This window comes from Dryobates pubescens, chromosome 4, assembly GCF_014839835.1.
Source record: "Dryobates pubescens isolate bDryPub1 chromosome 4, bDryPub1.pri, whole genome shotgun sequence".
NCBI lineage: Eukaryota > Metazoa > Chordata > Aves > Piciformes > Picidae > Dryobates > Dryobates pubescens.
Genome location: NC_071615.1, coordinates 47519741 through 47533207, shown reverse-complemented (window position 1 = coordinate 47533207; position 13467 = coordinate 47519741). Strand labels below are relative to the sequence as shown.

Genomic DNA, 13467 nt, shown 5'->3' with positions numbered 1-13467 from the left:
CCAAACTCCCTCTGTCTGTCCTCATAGCAGAGGTGCTCCAGCCCTCTGCTCATCCTCATGGCCCTTCTCTGGACACATTCCAGCACCTCCAGATCCTTCTTTCAATAGGTGCTCCAGAACTAGACAGAGTACTCCAGGTGGGGTCTCAGCAGAGTGGAGTAGAGGAGGAGAATCACCTCCCTCAACCTGCTGGCTACGCTTCTCTTGATGAGTCTTCTCTTGAGTAGTGTTCTGGAAGACTACTCATCCTCATCAAATTAAGGAAGCCAGGAGGTGAGTGAGACAGGAGTGCCAGCTCCTGTGATTCTCAGGCCTCTCTTCAGCTGCTGATAGCCCTGAGAAGGTGCCTGCCCCCTGCAGACCTGCATCCTGTGGTTGTAGCTCTCACCCAGACTGGCTGTGAACAGTGGAGAGGCTTCAGTGCAAGAGTGTGTGTGCATTGTCTCAGCCAAGGAGGCACTTACATTCTTGATACCGAGTCACAAAAGAGCAAATTAAAATGCAGTTTAGGGTGTGCCTGATGCTTAGCTATTGCCTAGTTGTCATTTAGGGCTTCTGAGGCCTATCTCGGGCATGTAAATTAAGGAGTGATTCAACTAACAGCAGCCTAATGCTGAATGCTGCCACTCTGAGAGTGACCTTCCAGCCTGCAGCTGAGCTCTGGCACTCCAACCCTAGCTCTTCTCGTGCTCCCAGCATAGCTGGGGCGAGCATGCCCAACCCACACTTCTCCTTTAGTTCGAGATGGGGCTTTCTTCCTGCTCTCCCACCTGGTTTTATTCTTGCTGTTCAATGTAAATGTGAAAAACAATCCTCTTGTCCCTCTGGGGAATTTCTCAGGAGGGTAAAACCCTACTGTGTCCTTTCATTAGCACATTCCTTGTGGGTGAAGTGGCCTCCCTCTTGGCTACCAGGCATTCAAGACTGCTATCAATATTTTATGAGCCGCTGGAAGTATTAACAGTACAAAACTTTTGTTTATTATGCTGTCTCTAGCCTTTTTTTCCCCCCAGCTTCTCCTTGCTTACATGTGACTTTAATCATGCAGATGGCAGACCCTCCCAACTAGGCCTTTGTCTCTTGCAGGGAATCTCACACCCCAACGACCCATATTTATTTATTTTTAAAACAAGAAATTGTGGGAAAGAACAAAAATGGGGAAAATGTCATTGGAACACTCAGGGCTGTTCTAGTAGCATAAACTTCTTGTCAGTGATGGAGCACTTAGCAATTCTTCTTCACTTCTTACCCAGAGGATGCTCCTCTTGATTGCAGTAAGGGTTTCAATTTAACAGAAAGCAAGGCAAAAGCTTAAGGCTTAAGACTGGGGCTACACAGCATGTGACATTTCCTGCCCATGCCAGCACCATGTGGAGTTGGTGTGCCAAGTGCAGAAGCTGCTTGTTAGTTTTTCAGCCAGCTGCAGTCACTACATAGGTCTACACTGTGTTGTTTTGTAATGCTGAGAGCTCCCAACTGCTTCATGCACACATCACAGTCCCACAGTACATCAGAGGTTGGAAGGGACCTTCAGAGATCGTTGGGTCCAACCCCCCTGCCAGAGCAGCATCACCCAGGGGAGTCTGCACAGGAATGCAGCCAGGTGGGGTTTGAATGTGCCCAGAGAAGGAGACTCTGTGACCAATCTGGGCAGCCTGTTCCAGGGCTCTATCACCCTCACTGTAAAGAAGTTTCTCCTCATGCTGAGGTAAGATCTTCTATGTTCCAGCTTGTACCTGGTGTTCCTTGGTTTATTACTGTGCACCACCAAAAAGAGCTTGGCCACCTCCACTTGACACCCAGCCCTCAGGTACTGATAGACATTGACCAGATCCCCTCTCAGCCTTCTTTTCTCCAGACTAAACAGCCCCAGGGCTCTCAGCCTTTCTTTATAGCGGAGATGCTCAAGTGCCCCAGTCATCCTCATGGCTCTCTGTTGGACTCTCTCCAGCAGGTTTCTGTCTCTCCCGTGCTGGGGAGCCCAAACCTGCCTCTCCACAAGCTTGTTTGTTTTATTCCTTTCTCTAGCATCTTTTATCTTCTTCTTTCTCCTCAATATGACAGAGATCTCTGTGATTCTCTGGGACCCTGCTCAGGAATACCCCACCCCTGAGTAGGCTAGATCAGCTGGCAGGTGCTGGCAGCCTTACAGACCCCACAGCAGCTGGCACAGGCTCATCTGGGAGCAGGTGGGTGGGAAGGAGTCTCCTTTTGGCTGTCTGCACCTGTGTGGCTGCTGACCTGCACCCCTGCTATGACACCAATACAGACAGTACAAATTTACCTAGAAACCCCTATTCATTTCTGTAAAATGGAATTACACTTGCCCAAGCACACCCAGCTGTGCAAACTCACTCCTGGGCCTTCCCTGTATCACCCCAGGGAGAGCACCTGGAAAGCTGAAGAGCTGTGGACAAAACCATGAGCACCTTGGTTAAACCACAGATGTTAAACTCAGACCTACCAAACCTGGGGTGTTTATAGCTGGAAAAAGCAGAGGAACCCCAGATACAGCAGTAATCCTAGGTGTGGGCTTGTGGGGTGAGAGGGGCAGGGTGTCACTGAAAGGAGAGTGCAGGAGCCACAGTTACATTATTTTCACTCTTCTCCCAGTTTTCTCCATGTGGATCCCCAAAACCTCTCATGTCCCCTCTTATACTGAGCTCAGTTGGCCCCACCATTCCCACTTGATGCTTCACAGCCTCTCTGAAGAGGCTGTGACCCACATAGGCACTTGGCTGATTACAAACTGCTACCTCTGCCCCAACAAGACAGGCCCAGCTACGGGGAACAGGTGCAGACTCTCTGGGCTGTAGGAAGAGCAGGTTTTACCATTCTGCTGCTGCTCCCATTTCCCAGTTTGATGCTTCCTCCCAGCTGAGGAGCTGTAGGTCTCCACAAGCAGGCAGTGTCACACATTACGAGGTGACCAAGCGATGGGCTCCTTCTCTTTTACAGGGTGACATGAACCCAGCTGGCCTGGAATCCCAGGATTCCAGTTTTGGACAACACTTGAGAAGATAAATCAGGAGACTAATTATCTTAATTTATTCTGCAATTATTTTAATTATTAATCACTTCTTTCTTGCAGCTGATCAGGTCTAGGGGTGGGAGTGCTCCCACGTTCTGCAGGCAGGCTCTGCCCCTGGCATGCTCCTGTGACTCACCAGGGTCATCTTTATCTCTTTCCACACCTCTCATAATAAGACTTCCTTGAAGCTGTATCATTGCTTCTGGGAATACAGCAAGCAGAGTACTGCACACACCTGAGCTGACTCACTTGGGAGAAGAGGTCTTGCTCCTTCTGCAGCATTCCCTCTACAGATAATTGTGGAGAGTGTGAGGGCCAGCCCTCCTGGAAGGAGTGGAAGATGTAGTGCATGGCTGCTGGGCTAGTCAGTGCTTTTTTTCTCTTCAGGTAAAATGTTTCAGAAGTCTTTTATGCATTTAGTAAAGGCTATGTAAGGCTTTTCACATAAGACAGAAGCTTTGTTGCTTTGGACAAAAGTGACCATGTAAAACTGGGACCTGGTAAGGCAGCCCCTGCCGAGGTGGCATTGCTTGCCTGTATCCTGGCTGAGCCTGTGCCACAGAGCATGGACCACAGCAAATGCTGCAGCCCCACTGGCCACCCGTGGGGGCTCCTTGTCAGAGCCCAGCTGCACTGATGCTGAAGTCCTTGCCGTGGTTTCTATACACAGGTGTGAGGCTTTTGCAAACATTTTTCCAGGGAAGGTGCTGCTGCCAAGCTGTGACTAATGGAAGGAAGGGAAGTCAGTGAGGAGAGGCACAAGGCTGAACACATGCAGGCCACAAAGCCATATCGCAGCATCTCAGGCCTGTGAGAAAGGGTGAACTGAGAGGGAAGCGCTGACTGAGGCACAAGCAAAGGAAAGGCATGGCAAAAAGTAAAGCAGGGAAGACGGAAGACAGGTAAGGAAGATGGTGCTCATGCAGCAGGAATTTGCAGCAACACAGTCTGTTTATGTGCAGCAGCTGATAATATTGCTAAGAGAAGCTCAGGGATTTCCTTTTTACACCACACATCCCTTCTCTGCCTTGTCCTGTCACCTGAAGACAGGCAGGCATCTTCTCAGTGCTGGCTACACCATCCAGAAGAGTCACCATAAAAAAAGAACCAAAACCAACCCCAAACCGTGCAACCCCAAACCATGCAACCCCCCCCCAAGCCCAACAAAAAACCCCAAACAAAACCAGGCAAACTAACAAACCCACAACCAAAAACCCCCAAAACCAAACCCCCCAAACTCATGGAGGAAGGAGTACAGGACTAGAGATTGTGTAAGTTAAGTTCTGACTGTGACAAAGGTAAGTGAGGAAGAAGTACACTGTGGGTGGAGACAGGACATGTGTCAGAGGGACAGGACAGCAGATGGAACTCTTGTTTGAATACAAATCAGATCCAGGGGCCTCAGAGCTCAATTACTGACATCTTCACTAATGAAAAATGGGACTGTAGGTGTTCAGCCTGGAGAAGAGGAGGCCTGGGGGAGGCCTTATTGCTCTCTACAGCTACCTGAAGGGAGGTTGCAGCCAGGTGGGGGTTGGCCTCTTCTCCCAGGCAACCAGCAACAGAACAAGAGGACAGTCTCAAGCTGTGCCAGGGGAGGTTTAGGCTCGAGATGAGGAGAAAGTTCCTCACAGTAAGAGTAATTGACCATTGGAATGTGCTGCCCAGGGAGGTGGAGGAGTCCCTGTCTCTGGAGGTGTTCAAAAAAGGCTTGGATGTGGCACTTGGAGCCATGGTTTAGCTGTCATGAGGTGTTGGGTATTAGGTAATAGGTTGGGCTTGATGATCTCTGAGGTCTTTTCCAACCTGGCTGATTCTGTGATTCAGTTTCCAAGCCTGAAGCAGAACCATGTGCAAGTTTGACACAGTATGGTGGAGCTGTCTCTCAGGATAGGATTTGAAAGATGTGTTACTTGCACGAAACCAACATTCTAGTAACTGGTTTGTAGGGGAACCTCTAAGGTTTTGAACCAGGGCTTCAGTGGTGCACCTGTTGTCCTTCTTGTAAAGGTACCCAAATCAGAGAAAACATTACAGAATGTGCATCAGCACGTGGTGCTGAGTGGAGCTGTGCCAATGTGTGAGTACTGAACTCAGGCAGTCCCCCGGGGGATGCTTCAGAAGGACTTACTCTACAGCTCTGACTCTTGGGGGTGTAGCACCAGGTGCCAGACCTATGAATAGTAAGACAGCACTGAGGAAGGAGACTGAGCTAGTGAGGGAGACTATAGCAAGGAGCTGAAGCAGAAGAAAGGAGGTGCATGGTGACATGAGGAGATCAGCATCAGCTGGGAGATGTGCTGAGGCTCACGCCGACTGCTCTCTCTGATGGAGGTACTTGGTCTCCATTCCACATTTTCAGCCTCATTGCTCCCCTGAGAGCTGTGCTGCAAAGTGCACCTGTCCTTCCATCCTGATGGCTGGAGAATACAGAGGGCATGTGTCCTGCTCTCAGGTCTTGCAACTCAAGAAGCAGGGGTGCCTCCCAGAGATTTAAAGAGCTCAAACCCAGCTTGGCTCACTGGATGATACTTCTGCTCTCCATTATGCTGTCTCCATTTAGGACACATTCAGAACCCATCCCACCTTAAAGGAACACAAACATTGCAACACCTAGCTCTCATGCAAGCACTAACAGAATAATGCTCCCAGAAAGGCAGTTTTATCTTCGGGGTGCCTAAACATAGCAGTACAAAATTACTATTCTTTTTTTCCAGTTGACTCCTAAAAGCCTCAACTAAAACTGTGGGCAATGAGAGTGAGGTTTGACTCCAGAGAAACACAAAACAGGGCCAGAAGCATTGGTATTTCCCAGGCAAGGCTGGCAGATGTTTCTAATCTTGATGTTGAATATGCCTTTGTGAAGTTTTTAATGTTGGCATGGAAATAGGAAGTGATAGACACAGAAAAGCTGAACTTCCTATGTGCAGTTCAGTGTGAAGGTGTGCCAGGTTACACCCAGCCCAGGAGGGGGTGGGCTGAAAAGAACCTAGCCTCAGGTAGACAAAGAAACCCAGGTGGGCAGAGAGACTTGGTCCCCACTCGCAGGGGGAGGGCTCTCCAGGTCAAAGCCTATTCCACTGCCACTTCCTGTCCCCAAGCTCTTTTGAAGGGAGCCACTTCCTGCCTCTCTCTTGCTCCTATCCTTGCCTGTGCAAGAGACTTCTTGCTGCTCCTGCTGTTGCTGTAACCACACGGTGGGGCCTGTTCCATGCTGCTCCAGACTCCTAAGGCCTGCATCCAAAGAGAATCCCTATTGCATTCAGAGACTCCTTTGCCAGCTATGCCTGATTCTGTATATATTTTTATTTACCCTTGTCCCTTATACCTTTGTAACCTTCCTTTTACTCCAATGCCTTTTGTATTTTGTTAAACTTACCTTTTTACTTCCAAATGAATCCAAGACTGGGTTTTTGGGTAACTTTAGCTCTCTTTCCTCCTGCCTAGTTTGTTTTCCTCTACTGGGCAAAAAGGGAGAGAGGAGGCAATCTCACTCTGTTCCAATTGGGCTTTTGGACTCTGGGAAAAAGCTTAAACCACAACAGAAGGCACAGGGCTACAGTATTGAATCTCAAAGAGAAACAAACGACAGGAGATCTCCCTAGGTACAGGAATACTCTAAGCTGTGTCATGAATTCTGTATTGCCAAACTTCTCCATCCTTGTGCTTGCTGCATTGCTGCTTTTTAGCGTGGTTATTAGTTTTGGTCTCATCTGGCACGGTTTTGCCAGGGTCTTGCCTCATCAGTACGCAACGATGCCACTGGGGCTTCAGAAGAGGGGTGGAACAAGGCTTAGGTAAATGTAGCATTACCTAACATTAAACTACTGAGACAGGACAATAAGAAAACTATTAACATATTCAACTCCTTTTAGAATGGCATGGGAGGAAAAGTCACAAACCAGAACAAACCCACCCCATTTTGAACCTTCCAGAGATGAGGAAGAGCAGCTGGAGAAAGCTACAACTGCACCTCAGAGAGATGATTCCAAGCATATTTCAATCCTTTGCTCTGCGTGTCAACAGGCAGTACGGCCACACCACCTGCATGAGCACAAAAAAAGCCACAAAGCCCAAGCTCTGCTGGGCTTGGACAGCCCACAGAGAAAGGCTGACAAGGAGACACTTTTAGCTCAGAGACAGAAACTCATTTCAAACTTGATGAAGACTCTTAAATATTCTGAGAGAGACAGACAGAAGATTGATTATTCATTTGAATTCCTCATGGATAATCACACTCCTCCACATCGTAATCGGGCCAGGATTAGCAATCCTCCTACTTATAAGAAAGTAAGTAATTCTTTGATAAAAGCATTATCAGTTTGCCAAGATAAGAACTCCCCGTGGCAGGGAGACATGGAAGACAGATTTATTGTGCTTGACAACTATGGCAATAGAGCAGAAACAAGTTTCCTGGGGTTGGTTGATGGCTTTCGTGGTGCAACAGCTGCAGAAAGAGTTGCAACGGAGCTTCCGCTTTTATTCCTCGACCAGCTTGCTCAAACAGATTGCTCCTACAGAAAGAGTAAGGGTGAACAGCAGATTCTGGATTCTTTTGTCACAGTAATCAAGGCAGACTACAGGGAGAAAGAGAAGATTTTCTCTGCTAAATCGAGCGCTGACAAGAGCAACACTTACGAATGGATCCACAAAGCCTACGCCAAGTCCTTCTGGAGAATGGACAGGCTTCTGCGCCTGGGCAGGAGCGAGGCTTCCAGGGTTCGCTGGAGTGGCTGCTCAGCTGTCACCTGTTTGGTGGAAAGAATGCCCAGCAAAGAGAGCAGTGGCTCCGAGGGAGAAGAAACCAAACAGTCTGAAAACACACACAGTCCGTTGTCCAATTCAGCCAAAGGCGCTGCTGGGTTACTGCACATTGCCAACCTAGGTAGGTACATTCCCTGCGCTGGTTGTTTTTCTTCTCTGCCCAACAATAAACCAAGAAACCAAACCAGAGATTTGTTGGCAGTACATACTTGGGGTGAAGCTGCAGTTCCTTTAACTTGACACTGTGAAGGAGACACGATCAATTTCCTGGCAGCTGACATTAGTAACATTCACTGTGTTAAGCTTATCCAATCAGCACCTTCAAGTAGGAGATTGGAGTTACAGGAATAAGGTAAATTTCCTTCCATGATGTACAAGTGACCTCAGCAAGAGTTGTAAGGACATTAAGAAACCCTCAAAAAATTCAAATCAAGGGGAAGTTTCAAGTGCCATCATTTTTAGGGTAGACAGCCATAAATCTGCTGGCTTTAGAGCTGATAAATCCCTGGTGTCCATTAAACATGCTTATTTGTTGCTCTGCCAAGTGACATTTCATTTTGCCACCAGCAAACTGAGACCAGGAGCATCTGAATGACTGATTTCTGCAACAGGAATTGGTGGGCTCATTTACTGTTGTGGAAGACCCAGTCAGATGTTTCCTTCTGAAGGAGAATGCTGCTGTCCTATAATGCTTCTCCAGCCAGTTCTGCTGCAGCCAACACTATGCAAAGCTCTTGCAGTTCTTAGCAACTCTACTCCTTGTGTCTTTCCACTTGGCCATTTTGTTGTTGATTTCTTGTAGGTAGGTAAGACAGCAGTAAGATGACAGGCAAGCTGCTTGCTCTGCCACAAGGGAGTCTACAAGCAAAACTGTATTAAGAGGCTGTTGAGTGAGTGTTTTCAAATGGGTTTGTGTCTAGTCACATTCTCCAGTGCCTTCCAGTCTCTGCTTGAAGCATGTGCCCAGCACTGGGCTGCCTTTTCACTCTCCCCAGCACTGGTAAGAAAGGTGCTAATGCTGCAGCTTTCCATCAGCATCTTTCCTATTCACAGCCTATTCACAAATATTTCTACACATACAATTTGTCCAAAATTAATCAAGAGAGTCAAAGATCAGTAGGTAAAGGGAAAACCATTTGAGAGGCTTTACCCCCCCCAGCCTGGGAGACAAAACCAAACCAATGTGGAAAAACTGATCCCAGATTAAAGAGAGTATTTCTGCTTCACAAGAATATGCAATGCTCTGCCAGCCTGAGGAACACTGTAAACCAACTTGGAAGTTGTGCTAACAGTGGAATGAACTGCAGTGTCCCTTTCTTCCTCTCCCAGCACTTGATGCTATAAGCACACCTGCCTTCAAATCCAGCATTTCTGCAGCAACTGGAGCTTTACTCTTGCTGGCATCAGATTTGGCAGTGTAGTGCTAGCTCAGATATTCTTGCAGGAGGCACAGTCACACGTTCAATGGAGCACAGGAGTACCTCACACCGAGGTTATAACAGTTTCAAGAGCTAACAAATGAAATTTGTTTTCACCACTTTGGGGAAGAAACTAATTTCTATTACAATCAGCTTGAGGGAGGATGAAGGCAAGAACGTCTGGCAGAGAATTCATCCAAATGAAGTTTTCTGCTTCTAGTTACCTGCCTCCATCCAGCCATAATCCTCCCAGAGGAGTATTTTGCTGGCTGAACAAACGAAACTCAAGCTCTGCTAAGGAGTTAAGGCTTTAAGTTAACCAGGGATCCTTTCAGCCCTTGATGATTAAAGTCCACATTTCTTGAACCGCTTCTAAACACACATTTATTTAAGCTACTACACTTCATTTTCCACCAAATGTGTCACATGGAGAAAAAAAGAATGATAGTATTTTCACAACATCAAGGTTCATTTCCCCCCCACCCCCAGGAATGCACTCTTACAGAAACGTAGTCATGTTCCTTCAGCACCAGGTTAAGCAATTGAAGAGAATGGTCAGATATGAGGAGCAGGAGATGGTGGCATTGGCCAGCTTTGTCATCTTCATTCAGTCCCAGACTGATAGGTCAGCTAGGCTGGTGTTGATTCTTTTGCAAAGGAGAGACAGGGCAGACAAGAGACTTGCATCCAAAAAGCTCTTAGGTTTTACTCTTTCTTGCAGTCAAAATGTTTCACATGGGTTGCACTGTGCCCTTTGTTAGGCTGACAGCTGGTGGTCTTACTCAGAGGGTTCAAAGGAAACTTTAGACAATCTTCTAGCTCTCCATGGAAGTCAGAGGGAGGAAGCACAAGGAAACACTGACACAACATAATCTTAAGGCATCTACATTCTATAATCCATAAAGAAAGGTGCATCCTTCAGGTTAATGCTCTGATTCACCTCCTAGACACATTTGCTGTCACACAGACTACACTTAGCCGTCTCCCACACCAGACAATACCAATACTGCCCAAGAAATACAACTACTGTATAAGCAGTGCCTAAAAACCCTTCTCAGAGGCCTGTGTCCTAGCCTAGCCAGATGATATTAAAACTGCAATGTAAGTGAACACACTGAAGCCAGTTTAGTGTCTGGAAAGTTGCCATCCTAATCAAGTTCCTTCCATTAGACATCACTTTTGCCCTTATGCCAATACCTTGGAGCAGACCAATCACCTCCCAAAACCTCACAATTCTTCTCCCAGGGTAGGCAAAGAGGATCTCAAACAACGCTGTCAGTTCCATAGCTGCTTTCCTCTCCGATCTGCATTCCAGTCTGACAAGACTGAGCACCTGTAGTGTTGCAATTTCCCACACTTTGCACTCTTACCCTGCAAATCAAAAAACTGCTGAAGGAAAGGTAAAATACCTAATCCCTACCAAGGAAAGGAGTTAGTCCTTGACTTCCCATGATGACTGCAAGCATTTTTGCTCCCTTGGCTCCCTTAACCAAGGAAGAGCTTTAAGGCATTGTGTTGGTAAAGTCAATTCTACATGATGTCCAAATTAATACTAGAAATGTTGTAATGCTAAAATTAGTTTCAATCTCAAACTTCTGCATAGGTTCATTCAGCCACAAGATTCTGAAACCACACACTCTGGGGTGGGGAAAGAAAAAGAGTATTTGACAAGATTCTACAAGAAAGCTGGGGAGGGACTTTTCAGGGTGTCAGGGAGTGATTAGGGGGAATGGAGCAGAACTAGAAATGGGTAGGTTCAGATTGGATGCTAGGAAGAAGTTCTTCCCCACATGGGTGGTGAGACACTGGCACAGGTTGCCCAGGGAGATGGTAGAAGCCTCATTCCTGGAGGTTTTTAAGGCCAGGCTAGATGTGTCTCTGAGCAACCTGCTGTAGTGTGAGGTGCCCCTGCCTATGGCAGCTGGAACTGGCTGATCCCTGAGGTCCCTTCCAACCCTAACAATTCCCTAATTCTACGATTATGCAGTCAAGGTGCAGCATTTCTATCAGACCGTACTTTAAGCTGAATGTCACTTAATATTCCTCAAAGGAGTTTAGTTACAGTCAGAAAGGTAAGATTCTGGAATAGTCTGAAAAACACCACAGAAAACTAGTCTGTAGAATAGAACCAGATTCACTGCTGGACATATTGCTGCCTGTGGCAGTAGATTACTGAACTATGACCCCAGGCTCTTCTCACTTGCTCCCTGTGATAGGACAAGGAGCAATGGCTGTAAGCTGCAGCACAGGAGGTTCCACCTCAACACAAGGGGGAACTTCTTCACTGGAAGGGTCCCAGAGCACTGGAACAGGCTGTCCAGAGAGGTTGTGGAGTCTCCTTCTCTGGAGGCTTTCAAGGCCCATCTGAATGTGTTCCTCTATGACCTGGGCTAGATTGTATGGTCCTGCTCTGGCAGGGGAGTTAGACTTGATGATCTCTTTGGGCCCCTTCCAACTCCTGACATCCTGTGACCCTCAGGGTGTTTTTCCCCAGTCCTTAGCAAAAAGGCTAACTGCTCATGTAACAGCAGTACCTTTAAAAAACCATATAAAAATCAGCATGCTAGAATTCAAGATATGACCTTCCTTTAATTCCAGGTAATGCACATGCAGTTCTGTGTAAAAATGGAAAGGGTCACTGCCTCTCAGAAGAGCACAGCACTGCTAATGTCAGGGAGAGGAACCGTGTCCTTCAGAATGGTGGCAGCATCAGCACTAATGAACCAGATGGATTAGTAGAGGGGTACCTGAGAACTACCAGGGGTCTGGGACATCATGGAGATCTCATCCTGAAAAGATCTGTTATACCTGTACCTCATACTGTATCTGTCCCCATTGATGACACTTGTCAGTTTCTCCTTTTGGCTTCTAACGGGCTTTGGGAGGTTTTGGATTACAATGAAGTGCTTGCACTGACTCTAACCACATTCACTCATTACTGGAGAATGTATGAACACATTCAACAAAACAGGATGGCACCACACAAGTGTCAACACCCCATGCTCCTCACTGAAGACAACTCCAATGACTCAGAGGCTATTACTGACCTGCAGGATGGAGCAGAGATTCTGTATTCCCACAGAGACGTTTTGCTCAATGACTCAAAAGGCAACCTGAAGCCAAAGCACTCTAGGAAGAACTTTTTGCAAAGTGGAGCTCCTAAGGGAACCGAGGACCACAAAAATCAAGCTGATCCTGCACTGTCCCTTTTCAGTAACCACCCAGTAAATTCACAGAATGGAGAGATGGAACAGTCACATTCCAAAAGTGGCTCTGAAGAACTGCAACAGTTTGAGGACAGAAATGTTCATCAATCTAAGAGCTTTGTGCCACAGTCACAGACTACAAAGCAAGCAGCAGCAGACACTGACACTTTCTGTGTGACCAGTCACAGACACAAACAGCTGCCAGAGAACGTACTGGCAACAGGATTTGAAGACATGAAGCAACTCCCAACACTGACAAAAGCTTCCTCATGTAATTATGACTCAGGTCCACAGCTGGCAGAAAAAATGGACTCCAGAATATTTTGTGATGAATCTGCAACTTATGCTAGCCAAGAACTGCTGAAGACTGTATCAGCAGTGGGCTCTACACCACCCCCACCGGAGGAGGATGACATCAAATCGTCCCCATCCAACCGGGGGTCCCCAGCTGCGGGAAAAGGCAGGGTCACCCCCCAGACACTCTACGACCATGCAGCAAGCTACATCAGCGAGCAACTGGTACAGACTGCATTAGCTGCAGGTTCCAGAGACAATATCACTGTTCTGGTTGTGCTTCTAAATGGATGTGATAAGATACCCAATTACCTCAGCATTTAAAATTTCATCAGAGAACAACTGCAGTGCCACAGTACATACAGTCCAAGCCTATATATAGCTGTGTCCTGTATTTACTTGTAATCATCTTAAACGCTGACCCATATAGTGACCCAGACAGCTTGTCTGGAACCGTGCAAGTGCAGGCAAACCTTCTGAAACTCTCAGTAAAAAAACAGCAATTGAAAATAAATAGTTTGTTGGGTTGGTTTTTTTTTCTTTGAAACCACTTTATTCAAACCTGAGCACCTCAATATAAAACTAAACACTGGTGGAACTGTCCTTTTTCCTTGCTAAACCCAGATTACTGCACACTGGAGATCTGCACAAGTTCCTGCTAGCAGTTCTACATTTAAATAGACTATTTCATCTCTTCTGACACACTTGGTAGATTTCATATAATGAAAAATAATAACTAAAAGAATTAGTGCAA

General features: G+C 46.9%; 1 protein-coding gene across 1 annotated transcript; it reads left to right on the top strand.

The window, feature by feature from the left end:
- Positions 1-6907: 6907 nt before the first annotated feature.
- On the top strand, positions 6908-13235 carry PP2D1 (protein phosphatase 2C like domain containing 1). The gene is made up of 2 exons (XM_054161233.1): positions 6908-7916; positions 11812-13235. Exons 1-2 carry the CDS (start codon positions 6908-6910, stop codon positions 13035-13037), a joined length of 2235 nt encoding a protein of 744 aa, XP_054017208.1. The 3' UTR covers positions 13038-13235.
- Positions 13236-13467: the final 232 nt, after the last annotated feature.